This window comes from Mobula hypostoma, chromosome 7, assembly GCF_963921235.1.
Source record: "Mobula hypostoma chromosome 7, sMobHyp1.1, whole genome shotgun sequence".
NCBI lineage: Eukaryota > Metazoa > Chordata > Chondrichthyes > Myliobatiformes > Myliobatidae > Mobula > Mobula hypostoma.
The window spans coordinates 67,563,306-67,583,086 of record NC_086103.1 but is presented as its reverse complement, the minus strand read 5'-3'; the positions used below and the strand labels follow the sequence as shown (position 1 = coordinate 67,583,086).

Sequence of the window (19,781 nt, the reverse complement as noted above, 5' to 3'; positions counted from 1 at the left end):
GATTAAAATTTCATGTGCAGATTTTTTCTGAGGAAAGCAGAAATAAAACTTTAGTTTTTATTTTCAAACAGTGCTCTTTTGAAAGTTTACTGTTTCAGTGTGTCTTCTGGTTTCTGCCCTTTGACCAATCTTCCAAATGAGGGAAAACACAGAGAAGCCTCTTCAATTTACTTCTGCTGCTGGTTTTATTGTGCAATCGTCCTTCACTGTAATCTCAATAGCAGGTTATTCATTAAATACTGGCAACTCCTGCGCAACAAGGTGGGGGGGGGAGTGGTGGGGAGGGTGAGGGGATGCACTCCCAGAAAATAATTCTCCTGCTTCAAGAAATGCAAGATGAAAATAAAATAAACCTGACACTAATTCACATCTTAGATTTTCCTGTTAGTGATTTGTGAATTCTTAGCAAGCCAATTTACATCATCTGAACTGCTAAAATGTGGGGGTGGGGAGGGTGTCTCCTGTCATCAACTTCACTCCTGACTCCTTTGTTAAGGCAGCAGCATGCACCCTCTATTGGCTGATCCATGTCCATGCTGAAATGTTTTTATAACTTAACTCACAGGAAATGGGAGTCCACCCCATAGACATGATACCAGGCAGTCATAACTACAGAAACAACAGGAATTCTGCAGATGCTGGAAATTCAAGCAACACACATCAAAGTTGCTGGTGAACGCAGCAGGCCAAGCAGCATCTATAGGAAGAGGCACAGTCGACGTTTCAGGCCAAGACCCTTCGTCAGGACTAACTGAAGGAAGAGTGAGTAAGGGATTTGAAAGCTGGAGGAGGAGGGGGAGATCCAAAATGATAGGAGAAGACAGGAGGGGGAGGGATAGAGCTGAGAGCTGGACAGGTGATAGGCAAAAGGGGATACGAGAGGATCATGGGACAGGAGGTCCGGGAAGAAAGACAAGGCGGGGGGGGTGACCCAGAGGATGGGCAAGAGGTATATTCAGAGGGACAGAGGGAGAAAAAGGAGAGTGAGAGAAAGAATGTGTGCATAAAAATGAGTAACAGATGGGGTACGAGGGGGAGGTGGGGCCTAGCGGAAGTTAGAGAAGTCAATGTTCATGCCATCAGGTTGGAGGCTACCCAGACGGAATATAAGGTGTTGTTCCTCCAACCTGAGTGTGGCTTCATCTTTACAGTAGAGGAGGCCGTGGATAGACATGTCAGAATGGGAATGGGATGTGGAATTAAAATGTGTGGCCACTGGGAGATCCTGCTTTCTCTGGCGGACAGAGCGTAGATGTTCAGCAAAGCGGTCTCCCAGTCTGCGTCGGGTCTCACCAATATATAAAAGGCCACATCGGGAGCACCGGACGCAGTATATCACCCCAGTCGACTCACAGGTGAAGTGATGCCTCACCTGGAAGGACTGTTTGGGGCCCTGAATGGTGGTAAGGGAGGAAGTGTAAGGGCATGTGTAGCACTTGTTCCGCTTACACGGATAAGTGCCAGGAGGGAGATCAGTGGGGAGGGATGGGGGGGACGAATGGACAAGGGAGTTGTGTAGGGAGCGATCCCTGCCCCCCCCTCTGCATTCCGCAGGGATCACTCCCTACACAACTCCCTTGTCCATTCGTCCCCCCCATCCCTCCCCACTGATCTCTCTCCTGGCATTTATCCGTGTAAGCGGAACAAGTGCTACACATGCCCTTACACTTCCTCCCTTACCACCATTCAGGGCCCCAAACAGTCCTTCCAGGTGAGGCATCACTTCACCTGTGAGTCGACTGGGGTGATATACTGCGTCCGGTGCTCCCGATGTGGCCTTTTATATATTGGTGAGACCCGACGCAGACTGGGAGACCGCTTTGCTGAACATCTACGCTCTGTCCGCCAGAGAAAGCAGGATCTCCCAGTGGCCACACATTTTTATTCCACATCCCATTCCCATTCTGACATGTCTATCCACGGCCTCCTCTACTGTAAAGATGAAGCCACACTCAGGTTGGAGGAACAACACCTTATATTCCGTCTGGGTAGCCTCCAACCTGATGGCATGAACATTGACTTCTCTAACTTCCGCTAGGCCCCACCTCCCCCTCGTACCCCAGCTGTTACTCATTTTTATGCACACATTCTTTCTCTCACTCTCCTTTTACTCCCTCTGTCCCTCTGAATACACCTCTTGCCCATCCTCTGGGTCACCCCCCCCTGCCTTGTCTTTCTTCCCGGACCTCCTGTCCCATGATCCTCTCGTATCCCCTTTTGCCTATCACCTGTCCAGCTCTCGGCTCTATCCCTCCCCCTCCTGTCTTCTCCTATCATTTTGGATCTCCCCCTCCTCCTCCAGCTTTCAAATCCCTTACTCACTCTTCCTTCAGTTAGTCCTGACGAAGGGTCTCGGCCTGAAACGTCGACTGCGCCTCTTCCTATAGATGCTGCTTGGCCTGCTGCGTTCACCAGTCATAACTACAGGCATGTTTTCCTGGATTCTGATGTGCTGTGGGATTCTAAATACCATGTTCAGTCAAATAATGATTTCAGGAACAGCAACTTTCACCTTGTTAAAGTAAACCATTAAGTAGAATACAAGTGCCTCAACAATGCACGGTCGATGAAACCTTCAAACAGATAGGGTGACGATGACAAGTGTCAGATTGGACCTGTCCTGCACTTTGTCAAAACTGGACAGTTTTCCATTTTACTCGGTGGATTCCAGTGTTATTTCCTGAAAAGTATAGGCTAAAACTAATACTGAATATTAAAACTCAAAATCTGTTAAGTGCCAGCACAAGGTGAAGGAAATAGCAAATGATATTAATGCAATAAAGCTAACCATAAAACCTTATAACATTTTAACTTCTAAATTATGCCCATTTACAATAACATAACAGGTTGTTCTGTAGAACCACAGTACTTACAACAATCTGCTTCCCCGCTTCGCCAGTACAGTAGGAAGTTTTGATAAATGAATGGCAGCATTTGTACCCCCATTTCCCCTCCTTCCAGTAGGATCCCCATACAGACTGTAAATAATAAAAGTGATAAACATTTAATCAGTACAATTTTAAAATCCTCTTTTTTTAGATAGATTGTTTTAGAGATGGCTGGCTTTCTAAGCAGCAACTATAGCCGAGTCCAACATTAAGAATCACTTCTATCTCATGCAACAAAGAAAAAGATTTTCAGAATATATCTGTAAAGACCAGAGACTCAGCTCAATAATTAATGATTACTGTCAGAAAAGGGCTGTTTTAACCAAGGATGTCTGAACCAATTCCAGGATTTCTGTAACAAGAGATTCTGCAGATCCTGGAAATCCAGGATAATACATGCAAGATGCTGGAGGAACTCAGCAGATCAAGCAACATCTACAGAAATAGATGAATAGTCGATGGTTCGGGCTAACACCTTCCTTCAGGACTGGAAAAGAAGGAGGAAGTGATCAGAATAAAAAGCTGGGAAGGAACACGAGGTAGAAGGTTATAGGAGAGGAGAGTACATCACGAGAGAAGGGGAAGGAGGAGGGACACCAGGTGATAGGCAGGTTAGGGGAAGAGGCAACAGGCCAGAGTGGGGAATAGAAGAAGAGGGAAGAAGGAAGGGAAAAAAGGAGGAGTTGATGTTCATGCTGGTGACAGAATACAAGGTGTCGTTCTTCCACCCTGAGTGTGGTCTCATCATGGTAGACCATGTCGGAATGGGAATGGGAAAAGGAATTAAAGTTGTTAGCCACCAGGAAATACCGCTTTTGGCATAATGATCAGAGGTGCTCAATTAAGCAGCCCTCCCCCTCCCCCCAATTTACGTTGAGTCTCACCAATGTACAGGGGGTTGCATCCGAAGCACTAGACTCAATAGCCAACCAACAAATTCACAGGTGAAGCGTTGCCTCACCTGGAAGGACTGTTTGGGGCCTTGAATTGAGGTAAGGAAGCAGGTGTAGCATTTCTCTCGCTTGCAGGGATACATGCCAGGAGGGACAAATGGACAAGAGAATCACGGAGGGAGCAATCCTTGCAGAAAATGGAGATGGGGGGGGTGGGAGATGTGAAGGTGTTTGGTGATAGGATCCCATTAAAAATGGCGGAAGTTGCAGAGACTGATGTGTTAGACGTGGAGGCTCATGGGATGGTAGGTGAGGACAAGAGGAACTGGGTGAGCGCAGATATCTGGGAAATGGAGGAGATCCGGGCGAGGGCACCATCAATGGTGGAGGAGGGGAAACCCCGCTCTTTGAAGAAGGAAAACATCTCTGATGTACTGGAAAGGAAAGCCTCATCCTGGGAACAGAGGTGGTGGAGATTAAGGTAACTGAGAAAGGGAATAGTATCTTTACAGGAGACAGGGTGGGAAGAGGTTTAGTCAAGATAGCCGTGGGAATCGGTAGGTTTATAAAAGATGTCAGTAGAGAGTTTGTCTCCAAAGATAGAGAAAGAGAAATTAAGTGGAGAGAGGTACCAGAAATGGACCAAGTGAATTTAAGGGCAGGGGGATGTTAGAGGCAAAGTTGATTAACTTGATGAGCTCAGCATGGGTGCCTGAAGCAGCATCAATCCAGTCGTCAATGTAGAGCATGAAGAGTTGGGGGACATTACCAGGGAAGGCTTGGAACTGTTACACATTGTCAAAGAAAAGGCATGCATAGCTGGAGTCCATGGCTACCCTTTGAATTTGGAAAAAGTGAGAGGAGTCGAAGGAGAAATTGTTGAGGGTGAGGACAAGATCTGCCAGATAGAGGAGGGGAACTGATTGGGCATTTTGCTGAGAAGGAAGCAGAGAGCTTTATGGCCTTCTTGAAGAGGGTATAGAAGTGTAGAGGGACTGGACATCCATGGTGATAATGAATTGAAAGTTTCTGAAGTGTTCGAGAGCACGTGAAGTGTCGCAGATGTAGGTGGGAAGGAACTGGATTTCTGTATTAAACTATTTTAGATGTGGAAATTTCAGAACATTTCACTTTGTGTGGTATTGTGCACTTGTAATTCTGCTGTAATTATTATGCTAATATATCTTTCTCCTCGAACTAAAATAATTGTTATTTTGAGACTTTAATACACATATTAGATTTATTCTTCCTTCTGGAGTATTTGGACTCTTATTTTGATCTCTCTTATTTTCACAATAGGTTTTTCATTCTCACTGATAATTTTAGTTTCATTTCAACATTTCAACTCCCTCTCCCCCACCCCTTGCTACAAAATAATACAATAATGTATGGCTATCATTTATCATGCTCTAAGGCTGGAGAGCAGCCAGAAGATTTGAGTCTGGCATTTGTGACTTGAAAAAATAACCAGAGGATTAGGAAATGCTGACCCATACAACACCGATTATGCCTCACAGAACTAGATCAGACATGACCAAGTTATTATTTTTGCTTAAGAGTCCAAACTAATGGGGCCAGACATATTCCAAATGCAAAACTAGAGTGGTGGGGTGAAGAAGGGTATGAGAGCAAATGGGGGGGGGGGGTGTGAAAAGCAAAGAGAAGGCTACTGACAGACGCTCTCAGGAGATGTCAAGGATTTTGTCTCAGGAAAATTTAATACTATCCCAGATTATGCTCACAAGAGCATGATAAAATCCAGAAGTGACACTACGCCAATCCAAAAGGATGAAATATTAATTCCAATTCCTCTTTGCCCTCTCATCCTTGTGTAAAACCATAGAAACAGTTTGGAACTCAGCTCAGAGCCTCTACCAGATCTCTGCAGAGTAACACAGTCAACCCTACTCCCTGTAGTTCAGCTAATTATTTTCCATAGTGTCTATCCCTCTCTCTCCTGTAAACCCTGATTGTCAAGGATAATATAAGCAGACTTGATGGGCCAAATAGCTTCATTCTGCTCCCATGTCTTATGGTCTAGTCCTAAATCACAGCCTTTTTCACGGCCTTTCATTTTTTTCTCCATTATTTTATTCCATTATGACCCTTCACAAAGAGGAACAGGGGTCCAGTCAACATTAATATCTCAGCCAACACCTAAAAGCAACATATTTCATTGAACCCTGCTGTTTAAATTATATCTTCCCAAAATAAAACACCGGTCAAGTTAATGAAAAGTCCAAAACAAAAGCGAGTTCCTGTTTTTAAAATATCTACTGCAAAGTGGTTTTAGTTATTACATTTTTACGAAGTACAGAATCCATGGAAATATTTTTAAGTAAACAGGAGACAGTACTAGATAATGGTTGATGATTGTGTCAAGAGGATGGTTCAACGCGGAGCTGAGAAATCAGATGGGCTGAGGGAGGAGTAGAGAGCTGTTGGATTCTTAGTGAAAAGTAAATGCCATTACATAACCATGCCAAATCCCTGAAGAGAAAATTGTAACAAAAACAGTTCATCAAACACTTCTGGAGATCAAAGGCAGTGCAGTTCTAACATCAAGACTCAATTACTCACTTTGTGGTTACCGATCAGGACATCCTCCTCATACTTGGACTTTACAACCGCTTTCTCTTGACCCTTCAAGACAGCACCATGCCTTGAATACTCTACATAATCCTCTGTTTGAGCTAGCAACAGCTCCCGTGGTGGGACATTCAGGTGTTGCTGGCCTCCATACTGTAATGATAACAATTTAAAAACAATTTCTGGATTACTATGAGAGATAGTCATTACTGAACGTAGTTTATAAAAAGTATTCAGATCATCATTTTAGTTATTCCTGTGCACTTCATAATCCATTATAAGCTACAGGCTGAACTTGTTTACCAAATTCTGAACAGAATTTTATCCACTCACTTGGAGTAAAAAGATTGGGTCTCGACCAGAGTTCACTGCAACAATAATTATTCCTAATTTTGTAAATCAAGTTATAATAAGGGACAAAGAATATAGTTTTTGCATAATTTATTCACACTTCTAGGTATGGTTTAATGCCATAACTAACAGTGATGCACTAACTGACTACAAGATCAAGGCTTCAGACTGGCTTTCCAATCTTTACTCTCGTATCAAGTAAAGCCAGAAAAGGAAACCCAAATGAAGAAATATTGTGCAGATAAAAAAGTTAAACACAAATGAAAATCAAAGTTCTCCAGTAAAATAGTAAAATAGGATGAAAAATGCTCAGCCCAGATATTGATAATACAACTTAAGTGAAGCTATATAATCAAAATATAATTCATACCTTCTCCAAAATGCTTCCTTTTTGTTGTTTCTCAAACTCTTCTTTCTTAACTTTGAAGGACTGATGAAGGACTTCAAGCTTTGTAGGATCAGCTTGGAGGTGAACCTCTGAACCTTTCTCATACGCCTCCCAGGCAAACACTGTTGAAAAGAACATGTGGTTATAGATAGCAAAACTCCAAACTGAAAACAAAAGCTTAGAAAACTTTTAAATTGTTAGATAGCTTACATTGTGTCTGGGCCATTCTGACCGTGTCACCCGTGTAACGCACAAAATTGTCTCCTGCGTACCCAACTCTAGAATAAAAAGATGCAAAAGAATTATGCACAATGTTCTGGAAACATTGTCATCACATGCCATGATGAATTTAACTCATTATGCACCTTTCACAATACTAAAGACACAACCAAAACTTTTCCCAGCCTTTGAGTTATTTTTGAACTGTGTGGAAGAAAATAAAATCCTGTTGTCAAGCTTGACTAGCTAAGTATTGCCCAAGATTTGGGTCAAGAGGGTGACAGGATAAGACACAGACTCTGACTTGCTTGTGCTAGCTAGATTATGCCAGTAATAGGGTATTGCTAACCTTTGTCCGACTCTGTCTGGCTAATAGAGGAACTGAATGTGGACATGCAGATTTAATTTTGTGTACTGCACAGAAGCATCCGTAAACTGGCTGATACTTAACAGGTGCTCCTTGAAATCGCTGACCAAGTATGTTTAGCTGTTGCCTATTGCCCAAAATTTACTATATAAATTTAAGATGTAACCTGACATTGGCAGAGTCTTGAAATCGCTCTGTGATGACGTATTAAAGGGTTAACTGTAAACCGAGGTCTGTGTCTTTATTTCTGTTTGGTAACAGGGTAAATTCTCTTACAGTAAATTGGCAATGAAATTCTTCAACAACTTTTACTGTTGACTTTATGTTCTCTGCAAGCTTACTCTCATACTCTATTTACTCTTCTTGATCAATCCTCTGTCCTCATTTTGGGAATTCTAAATCACTCCCTGCTATCCTGTTATACTGGCACAATACATTCTATCAGCTTATGTAGAAAAAATCTGATATGGATAAACATTGCAATAAATATCCCCTGATCAAACTGTGGTAATCATTCAAGTGACTGCTCATCACCAATAGCTTACTCATCTGGATTTCTGCCAGTGTTCGAATACGGATTCTCTCTCATGGCTCTTGTTTTCGGATCGTAGTACGCCGAATTTGGATCCAAGTTTCTGAGATACTACCAAGTAGAAAAACATAGTTACCAGCACAGAAACACAATTAAATTTAAATTGAGCATTCGTTTTTTTATAGCTGAAGTATTATCCACAGTGTGTACAGAGTCACAACCTTCACCTCTCATTCAGATTTAATTTCTCAGACTTCGCTATTTTGTTGATATCCTCAGTTTGGCTTTTTACAAAATAAGAATGGCAAATACATTTTTGTAGGTGTTTCTCAACACAACAACACAACAAAATTTAAGCACTCATGCATGAAATATAGTTTTCTTGAGACGTACAAATCCTTGACTCAATAAGTGTGGTTTTGGCGTGGTGCGGATCAATCAAGGTCTGGCAGTGGAGTTCTAATTGGTCTGTCTCTGCACTTGAGAGGATGGACAAAGTGAAAAGTGAAAGGAAACCCCATTCTTGATTTAACTTGGAGTGCCAGAAACATATGCTGTTTCTAAGATATGTTCTACAAATACTGATGATGAGAGACTTGTATCTGTAGAGCTCAAAATAACACATGGAAGCACATTTTTCTGTATAGATTAGAAAATGTAAATAATAAAAAGAACTTAATCAGTTTGGCTGGGACCTTATCGTCACAGAAATCAGAATGAGCTCTAAAAGATAATTTACATTTGAAATTAACAAAGGCTTTTTACAGAATTACACAGAACATTACTTTAAATAATGAAATACTACAGGAATGCAAGTAAATCTGGGTGATTTTTCAGCAGCTACTGAAAGCAGGCCGAGAAACATCAGTTGCTTAAGTCAGAAGGCACACACAGCAAGCCGAGTTTGCTGACTGTGAAATGTGATCCAAAAGGGAAAAAATGTGGGCTCTGAAAACATTTTCAAGGCTGGTGCACTATCAAATTAATAACATGATACAGAGAAGTTTTGAAGCCCATGCAAAAGGGACATGAAATTTATCTTTATAAAATAAAAATGTCTCAGTCTGTAGATTGACAACATTAAAAGTTGCAGCCATTTTATTTCAGGCCTCAATATCAGTAAATGATACTGTTCAGCAGAGAGGTCTAAATGAAGATCAGAAATGACTATGCTTAAACCTAAACACTTGCACTGTATATTCTTACTTTTGCAATGTCCTCACGGATGCGGAGATTTCTAACTGTAATTCTTCTCTTGGAGTCAAAGTTCTGCCCAGGCATATCAATATCATCAGCATACTTATCTTCATCCTCATCTTCACTGTTGTCCTTTTCCTGAAAAAATATTACGAAGTTCGATGATATACCCCCAGATCTTCATAAAAAAGCAACAAATTTCAGTAGTGACCCATCATATTATAAACCCATTTGCTTGTAAGTGTTCTTGTCAGGTCCCAAATAATTAAAAAAAAACAGTACCACCCTTTTTGCTCTATCACTGGTACAATGAATCATACATGATGAATAAATCAGACTTTAACAGTCTACTAACTAACTTAATAATTAAATATAAATTTGTTTAACTTTGTTTTTATCTAACTAGTATTACTTGTGTATTATTTTCAGATGGTTGCAAGAACAAATGGAAAACAATGGAATGCAGAATAGTAAGATTTTAAGTGAAAGGCACTCAGAAGTAAGAGTGTTTTAATTGGGTTGGCTGGAGGAAAGACTCAAGCTTAACCTCCTGATCAGCATCCAGTAGTGAAGGATATACAAGTTGAGGACTGCATTAGGGCACTACAGATCAATTTCACAGCTGAGACGAGCTCTTTAGTGTTAAGGGTCCTAAAAGAATGGCACCTTAGCTCTGTGGAACAAGACTGAAACACAAATCAGGAATGCAAACTGAAGAAAGTGGAAAATAGAAATTGGATAGGTTATCAATTCCAAGTGGAAACACTTAGCAGATTGTTCCAAATCAAACACAAAAGATTTATCAGAATCTTTTTTCCATTTAATTAAAACGCATACCCCTGAATTATGATCTTCTTCTCCCTGCTGAGATCGTGAAGAATTCTACAGTAACACAAGAAATATAGATCAACTACACAGCACAATTGCACAACAGTAACTATAGATTTGTATCCATTCTGTTGCATTAACAGCAATCATTTGCTGTTTATTCCAAGAAGCAATAACAAGCATCCACATATTTCTTGTTCAAATGCTGCTTTTGTCACTTTTTTTAAAACTAAAAAATGCCTTCCATTTGGTCATAGGTATTTTCTCACAAGTGAATTTCACACACTGTGTATGTACTAAGCAAGCACCAAAGTTCAGTTTTGATGAAAGGTCATTGATCTAAAACATTTTTTTCACTTTGCTAATGCTATTTGGCCTATGAAGCATTTTATTGTAGAAGATTTGTTATCTAGAAATTTTTATTTGAACCATATGCAATAGTTTAAAGTGCCAACTATTTCCATCATCTGCAGTTCTATATCAGACTTTCAGTTGGAGTTTATGTTCTTAATACCTTGATGACCTGAGAAGTAGCTGAAAACTTACAGGTATAGCACTGAAACATTCGTCCTAGCCCACTTCAAGCAAAGTCCACCCCAATTCAAAAGCTAACTCTTTCCTTGGTATTGGTAGCAGCACTCCATGGATGTAAATCTATTTCTGTAACATCAACATATTTATCAAAACTGTTATATATGATCATGGTCATTTCCAGCAACAATTTCTACCAAGCTCGGCACAAGCATATAACATCACATCAAAGCATTAGATGAAGTGCTTCTGGGCTCTTATACTCACCACATAGTCTACCAACTTCCCAGACGCTAGCTCTTCCTGTAGTTTCTGAGCTTTAAGAGTCCGCTTGGCCTAAAATGATTGAACAAAATTTAAACTGTGACCGGAAAAAAGTTCAAGTTCACGACAGTTTGCACAAGGCATGCTGATTCTGTAGACACATTTTAAACTTACACAATTACGAAGGGAAAATCACATTTTCTTTAAACTTCAAAAGGCACTATACAAATTCAGCTTGTTATTGATGAACAAATCTTCACCCACTTTATTTTAATGCACACAAAAGCAATCTAGGTATGTACAGCTATATACATGATGATCAACCCCTTTTTGTGTTACTTGATAGTTCTGAATCATCTTCACTAAAATTTATTTTATTCACTAAAAAGTTCCAATTACTAATACTTCAGTCAGCCAACATTAATCCACAAATGCACATCAAAAATCTTGTCCTCAACTTGTGTCTCTTATTTTTGAGGTGAAGTTCCAAAATCAAGTTAATATGCACTTGAAAAGAAAGAATTTATCAGTGATGATCAGCTAAATGATCTTTTTTTTCCCCAAAGCAATACAAGCGTTGATTATTTACATGGACTTCAGAAAGCCCTTTGACTCTGACTCATATTGAAAACTGGTCCAAAAGGCTAGAGCCGTGGAATCCAAGACAATCTGGAATGTTGGACCCAGCACTGACTTAGGCAGAATTGTTGGCGAAAGGCTGACTTCGTCATTAGCAACATGCACCACTGGGAATGCTGTCGGGACCCTTTATTATAGCCCATTATACCTCAACTCAACTGTTATCTTTATAGCAGGGAAATCTCACCTATGTGCCTATAATACCAGTGTGATATCTTGCACTAAAAAATACTCATATCAGTTATTTCTCAAAGATCTCAAATTGTGTGTAGGTACAAAGATGTAGAAGCAACACAAATGTAACAGCAATACACCATGGGTGTTCTCTCAACTGCATTTCAACAGCTATTTAAATCCATAGGTACAAGTAATAGGACATGCATTTGGCTCCATCTACAGGTCACATAACAATATTTCAGTTTTTTATGCCTTTTTTTAAACCAATCTCAATCTTCTCCTCCACCCCATGCAATTTGCTCCTCAACCTCTAAACTGAAGAGCTTTTTCTAAGTCAGCATCATTGCCATGGATTTTTGCATTCAACGGGGAAAGAACTTTCCCAAGGCCTTGTGGTCAAAGCAGGAAACAACCCTCTTTGTAAGGGGAACAATAATCTGTTGCAATAGTGAAAGCATCAGAGTGTCTCCAAGTCAGATTACTCAGTAGAATTTAAAATGCACTGGAGAAAAAACGGAAAATGAAATAAGGGACTAAGGAGTGACAGAGTAAAAAAGTGCAAGTTTTTACTTTGCACATTTGAACTTCCAAGTATGATTAAAACCTGAAAGGCTAAGCCAACAATGTGCAATTACTATTTTTCAGTTCCAGTACGAGGCTTGAGGGAGTTCAGGTAGCTGCAACAGCAATTTCCTGGTTTTAACATTTAACTGCAAGTGTGAACACTGGAATGTTGCCTAGATATCCTTCCACACGGCTAATTACAAATTCAATAATGTATTCGATCACATACCAAGTCAACTTTTGAATACTCCTCCACAATCCTCATGTGTTCTTCTGAATCATAACCATTCCAACGATCACGCTTTCCATCATAGTCGAACGCAAGTGTTGGCTGCATATGCTCATCTGGAGCAATGCCGATACCGGTAAATTTTGCTCCTACCTTTCTAGGTCTCTTTTCAAAAAATAAGGGTAACATCAGAGAGAATAGTACAGCACAGAATTTGAGCAAAGCAGCTACAAATATGCAGTGTTATTTCACCAAATATTTTCAAAAGTAGTATTTTACCTCTCTTAAAAAAACTTTCACTTCATACCTTCACTAATAGAAAATCAGCAGTGCAGAAAATTCCGTACATAGCATACGAGATATAGATGTAATTGGGAGGCAAACAATCCAGGGTTTAAAACAAATTCAGTAGCTAGCTAAACCGAGAATACACCTTGGACCTTATAATAAATAAGTCACAATTAGTATCAGTTACATTCTGTAGCAATTCCAATGTCACAGTTTTGAATTAGGCTGGAAATTAATCTTAAACAATACATTTATTCATTCTTAAAGGATACAGACATCACTTATTCATAATTGTTCTTAAGTTGTTGAACTGTGCTCTACTGGTGAGCATAACCACAATGTTCTTGTGTAGGGAGTTCCAGAAACTATGAATGAACTTTGCTGTAACCAGGAGAAACTAAAGGTGGTGATGTTACCATTCATTAGATCGTCTTTGTTAACGGTTGGGGAATGCAGGCTTGCCATATGCATAATTGCAGTGCATTTTATATATGGTGGCACTGGAGCCATAATATGAATGTTTATACCGATGCCAAAGAACTGAACTGTTTTATCTGTAAAACAGTTCAGACGTTCAAGTATCAGAGTGTAATCCACTACCTTCCCAATTCACTCCAAACCCATTCCCACTTCTACATGTCACATCAGATGCTGAATTATCTAATGCGAGATTCTGAAACCAAAATAACCCACAGCAGCAAAATATAAGGCACTTGGGTTTATGTTTTGGTGCATTGGTGACGGGTCAGCTGAGGTAATGTAGAGTTACATACTCCACTAAAGTGAACAGAACCACTTCAGGGTATGCTTGGAAACTCAAGTTCAGGAAACTGGCCGATTATTTCTGGAACAGTACACCTCCGTAGAGACAGGATTTTGGAAATAATTTCTCATTCTGACGTCCCTGTCGTAAAGCAGTGCCATCAGAAAAACCCCAAGAAAGTCAATAATGTAAAAGTGTAACCAAGCATCACTTACTTCCATGCAATCTTTTCTCACATGTGTTAATGCTCCACAATTTTCGCATGCACCTCTTCTGTATTTGGTAACCAAGGAACCCTGAGTAAAAGAGCACACACTATCACTGTGTCTGGTCTCCTGAATTTAACTACCTTGGCTTTACAAATACCCATATTTAGCACCATAACAAATGAATTTTGTGTCACACTATTATCTTCACAGAAGACATTCTCCCTTAATAATGTACAGAATAATGTAAACAGCTCAAAAGAGACACAAAAATACTATGCCGTATCTCCGTAGTGCAAATCAGCAGTAATTCAAGAAAAAGTTTCAAATTTCCCATTGCTTCACCATAACCTAGTAGCACTCAAGCTACACTAAACGAGATTTCTCTTTGGCAAGGCAGATTTTAACTTCAGGGACCACTTATAAAGTTAACTTAAAATTAGTCTAAATGATTTGTATGTTATGAAACCCTTCCAGAAACCTTCTCTGGGGTCAAATTTAATTGCTAAAGAAATCCATTTTTCTGGGGCTTTTAAACTAGAATTACATTCAATGGCACATTCAGTTTTAGATTACGCAGTCTACTTCTGTAACATGCTACTTCTTCGTTTTCTTTTTACAAGAGTATTCAACAAATGTTGTCTCCATCAAAAATGCTTGAAAATCTCTACAATTGTACTTATTCTCATTTTCTTTTAAAACAAGGAATCCCCACAAACAAGCAAATGTATACACGCTGCATACCTCCTGTACACCCTTCTTGTACCACTCTCCGATCGAACTGTATTTCCTTATTTTCTCAACTTGTGGCCTTTGATGCTTGAGAGTAGGTCTTTTGGAAGGATCAATATACCATGGAACCGATGATATATACTGAGGAATGTGTGGATTGATGTCTCTATTAGGTACAAGTGAAAACAAAAAATAATCAGGGGCCTACATTTTGCTTTGAAAAAGCACGGATGAAGAGTTTTTGCTAACCAAGGACAACATCCAAAATACCTCCAAAAAGAAAAATCTCAAATTATTCTGCATGGAACATCAGAAATGGAGTTGGTCAGGGTGATCTAATGAAGAAAGGAATGATTGTCAATCCCCAAGAACACTTAATTTACCTTATCATAGATTATTACACACCTACTAGCTGGTGAATCTGTTCCCTTCAGTTGGAATGCAGTATGGACTTCCACGGGAAACATCATTATATAACACTACATTTTACATTTAACCAGAGTAAGCTGCCATTTTACTTAAGAATCCAAGTGGTGACTGGAATGCAGATGGCACATCAAACGTGCCACCTCCACGATGCTGGTCAGTGTCTTGACCAGGTCAGAACACCATACCCCAGCAATACTTCGTGGCAAAAGACTCAAACCAACTAACAACTGGACACAACTAAATTAGATAAAAATGCAAGTAACATTAGAAGCGTTGAAGGATCTTTGTTGATAGGTATAGCTAACTTTCAAATTAACTACTTTTAGTTCCATAACTTCAATTTATAAATCTCAAAATATTTTTGATTTTTAAAAAAGCTTGTGGAAAGTTATAAGTTCATAAGCAATATACTGAATGATTTACTCAATAATTCATAACTTTACTACAAATAGCATGCTCGCAGTTTTGGCAATTGTGTTTCAAACACATGCTATGTGTGAATATTAGTTAATGCGTTCTAATCCAATGTAAAAGCAGAAAATTAAACAGAGATGCTTTAGGCAAGACTATAAAAATAGAAAATGATGGTTAATCGAGGTGACAGAGGTTCTGGAAGATGTAGTTGGTTTGAGCCACCATTGTATAAGTGTTAGAGCCAACTACTTTAATATTATCAGATCTCAACAACTCCAATGCTCAGATGTTCCTTTCCAAATTCTTTAATATATCAGATCCACTCCATTCTCACAAAAACACGAACTATATTAGAAACATAGAAACAATGAAAACCTACAGCACAATACAGGCCCTTCAGCCCACAATGCTGTGCCGAACATGTAATTACTTTACAAATTACTCAGTGTTACCCATAGCCCTCTATTTTCCTAAACTCTATGTACCTATCCAGGAGTCTCTTAAAAGACCCTATCATATCCGCCTCCACTACCGTCGCCACCAACTCATTCCATGAACTCACCACTCTCTGCGTAAAAAACTTACCCCTGACATCTCCTCTGTACCTACTTCCAAGCACCTTAGAACTGTGCCCTCTCATGTTAACCATTTCAGTCCTGTGAAAAAGCCCCTGACTATCCACACGATCAATGCCTCTCATCATCTTATACACCTCTATCAGGTCACCTCTCATCCTCCGTCGCTCCAAGGAGAAAAAGCCGAGTTCATTCAACCTATTCTCATAAGGCATGCTCGCCAATCCTGGCAACATCCTTGTAAATCTCCTCTGCACCCTTTCTATAGTTTCCACATTCTTCCTGTAGTGAGGTGACCAGAACTGAGCACAGTACTTCAAGTGGTGTCTGACCAGGGTCCTATATAGCTGTAACTATCTCTCGGCTCTTGAACTCAATCCCACGGTTGATGAAGGCCAATGCACCGTATGCCTTCTTAACCACAGAGTCAACCTGGGCATCAGCTTTCAGTGTCTCGGACCCCAAGATCCCTTTGATCCTCCACACTACCAAGAGTCTTACCATTAATACTATATTCTGCCATCATATTTGACCTACCAAAATGAACCACCTCACACTTATCTGGGTTGAACTCCATCCGCCACTTCTCAGCCCAGTTTTGCATCCTATCGATGTCCTGTTGTATCTTCTGACAGCCCTCCACACTGTCCACAACACCCACAACCTTTGTGTCATTTATAAAAATCACGAAGAGAAGGGTCCCAGCACAGTTCCCTGAGGCACACCACTGATCACCAACCTCCATGCAGAATATAACCCATCTAAAACCACCCTTTGCCTTCTGTGGGCAAGCCAATTCTGGATCCATAAAGCAGTTTCTGGTAATCTCAGACTTTGAGGATTAGCAGATGACAGGATCGCTAGATTCTCAATACCCTCAAGTTCTAATGACAGCCCTCTCCAAATCTCTTGACTATGGTCAAGGCTTCCAAGTCTTGAGATCAACTCCCAAAGTTAATCAGCCTGAAGTTAGTTTTACATATTTCTACAGTGCTCCTGTGATCGTGAGGAATGCCCATGAAGATCTCCTAACTGTAATAAAGTAGCACAACAGTTCCAAGTTCGGTCTTTCAGGAAAGTGAATCAGGCATTTTAATTTAATAAGCTAACACTTAAATTGTAGAAGAATTATTTATTGCATACATTAAAATAATGTATATACTACAACTGAAGAAAGTCGAACATACTGAATAAGCAGTAACTGAACATTATAAATGCAGTAAATGATATCGAAGAGTTTCCATACTCCATCCTACCATTCAAACTCTAATCACTATGAACATCTGTCCTACAGTTTTGCCCTTCCAAAGCAAAGCCATCAGAAGATAGATATGAACACAAGATATTCTGCAGATGCCGGAAATCTTGAGCAACACACACAAAATGCTGGAGGATCTCAGCAGGTCAGGCAGCATCAATGGAGGGGAATAAACAGCCGATGTTTCAGGCTGACACCCTTCATCAGGACTGCAAAGGAAGAGGGCAGAAGCCAAAATGAGGTGGTGGGAAAGGGGAAGGAATACAAGCTAGCAGGTGATAGGTGGAACCAGGTGAGGGGGTAGGTGGGTGTGGGGCAGGGAGAATGAGGGAATAAACTGGGAGATGATAGGTGGAAGAGTTAAAGGGCTGAAGAAGGAATCTGACAGAGGAGAGGACAGTGGACGTTTGAAGAGAGGGAAAGTTGAGAGGCACCAGAGGGAAGTGATGGGCAGGTGAGAATGGGTGAGAGGATACCAGAATGGGGATGGTAACAGAGAGGAGAGAGCAGACAGAAACCAATGCGAGTTAGAGAAATTGATGTTCATGCCTTCAGGTTGGAGGATACCCAGATAGAATATGAGATGTTGCTCCTCCAGCCTGAGAATGGCCTAATTTTGGCCATAAAGGAGGCCATGGACCAACATGTTGGAATGGGTGGCCACTGGGATTGCCACATTTAGCAGCGGACAGAGGAAAGGTGCTTAACGAAATGTGATCAGTTTATGCATTGACATTCACTTTCTGCCCTAGTTTGCAAAAACTCAGATCACTCTCCCTCTAGCAACAAACTTAGATGCAAACGTTTTAAATTTAAAGGTCAGTCACTTACTTTCCTTCTTCATCAACTTCTGCAGGAGCATTACCAAGCTTTCTCTGCTCTTCTAATTCTTTCTTCTTTCTCCAGTCTTCGCGTGTCATCTTTTTTGGTTCATCGCGGCCCACCACACCAGCAGATTCCTCAGAAGCAGGCGGATTCATGTTTTGCACAGCTCCAGATTCTACACTGCCTTGAGTTTAGGAATTCCCGATCTTCATCGGCAAACTGAAAAGCAATATCATATCTGTCAATACCTCAATAACTCTGATATGGGGTTTCAAAATTTATCTTTCAACTAAAATGAAGGATTTTCTAATTATTGATTATTCTTGATTCGATGGTTACCTTTAGGCAGCAAAAACAACAGACCGCTGACCTGCATTATACCATGCAAGCATAAAATGGACAAACACAGCATAAGCCTTCACAATTTTATTGCTCAAGTAACACAGCAATGAATCACATCACTTTGTCTCAATCTGTCCTCACTAAACAAGGTGTCTATATCATCTAATTGCATTTGCCTACATTTGGCATATCCATCTAAACCATTCCTATCCATCCACCTGCACAAATGTCTTTCAAATATTGTATTTATACACATCTTTGCTAGTCCTGGAACTCTACCTATTTCACTTCTAAAAGCATTCCAGCTGCCATACGTTCCTTTACTTAGTTCCTAACAACCTCTCCACAATCAACTTTCATGAGTTCCTGGCACTGGAATTAGCCGTGCCCTAATTTAGAACTTTAACTCAAGAAACTATCTTTTTCAATAATGATCTTGAAACTGACAGAATTATGGTCCTGATCCCAAAGTGTACCCCCACTGAAACATTAACCACTTGTCCAGCAAACACACACAAAATGCTGGTGGAATGCCGCAGGTCAGGCAGCATCTATAGGAAGATGTCCTGACGAAGGGTCTCGGCCCGAAACGTCGACTGTACCTCTTCCTATAGATGCTGCCTGGCCTGCTGTGTTCACCAGCATTTTGTGTGTGTTGCTTGTCCAGCCTCATTTTCTAACAGGAGGTCCAATATATACACTACAACAGAGCACATCTTGAAATGATCATAACAATATAATTAAGGTGAGTTTAATTTACTTCACGCTAATAAAATCTTTTATTTCAAAATGCCCCATGAGGCAAGAGTGCTTTTAAATGGAGCTGCCTTCTCTTCCTGAACATTTGTGTGGAAACAATATTTTTCACTTAATCTCGCTACCTTTTAACTACTGAGATATCACTGACATTTTATTTCTTTATGCTGCTGAGAAAACAGATTCAATGAGGAGATCAGTCATCTCATCAAAAGTCTGCAAAAAAAAGTTTACTTACAAAGAATAAAAAAAAATTACAAGGTTCCTCAAGACTACTGCAGATTAAGAAACCAATCAAAATGGAGCAATCTTGCTCTCTCTGGCAAATGCAGTGACAATTCACACTGCCTCAGAAAGTAACAAAGTATTAAAAAAAGAATCTAACTGTTGAGATGAAGGGTCTTGACCCAAAACATATTATCCATTTTCCTTCATGGATGCTGCCTGACCTGTTGATTTCCTTGAGAAGTTTGTTTTTTGCTCTAGCTTTTGCAGTTTATTACATCTCTAAGATTAACTGTTTGCTAAAGCCTAAAT

At 40.1% G+C, this 19,781-nt stretch overlaps 1 protein-coding gene across 1 annotated transcript in view; it reads right to left on the bottom strand.

Annotated features, from left to right (window-relative positions):
- slu7 (SLU7 homolog, splicing factor) overlaps positions 1 to 19,781 on the bottom strand; it is a 45,543-nt gene that overhangs the window by 7,765 nt on the left and 17,997 nt on the right. Inside the window, exons 2-13 of the mRNA XM_063053568.1 lie at positions 18,153 to 18,365; positions 14,658 to 14,811; positions 13,923 to 14,003; positions 12,657 to 12,821; positions 11,051 to 11,119; positions 10,262 to 10,306; positions 9,434 to 9,562; positions 8,241 to 8,338; positions 7,320 to 7,387; positions 7,092 to 7,231; positions 6,362 to 6,523; positions 2,874 to 2,978 (exon numbers count right to left, since the gene is read on the bottom strand). Of these exons, the coding sequence (XP_062909638.1) occupies positions 2,874 to 2,978; positions 6,362 to 6,523; positions 7,092 to 7,231; positions 7,320 to 7,387; positions 8,241 to 8,338; positions 9,434 to 9,562; positions 10,262 to 10,306; positions 11,051 to 11,119; positions 12,657 to 12,821; positions 13,923 to 14,003; positions 14,658 to 14,811; positions 18,153 to 18,301 (1,365 nt within the window). The 5' untranslated portion in view covers positions 18,302 to 18,365. The remainder of the gene's footprint in view (positions 1 to 2,873; positions 2,979 to 6,361; positions 6,524 to 7,091; positions 7,232 to 7,319; positions 7,388 to 8,240; positions 8,339 to 9,433; positions 9,563 to 10,261; positions 10,307 to 11,050; positions 11,120 to 12,656; positions 12,822 to 13,922; positions 14,004 to 14,657; positions 14,812 to 18,152; positions 18,366 to 19,781) is intronic.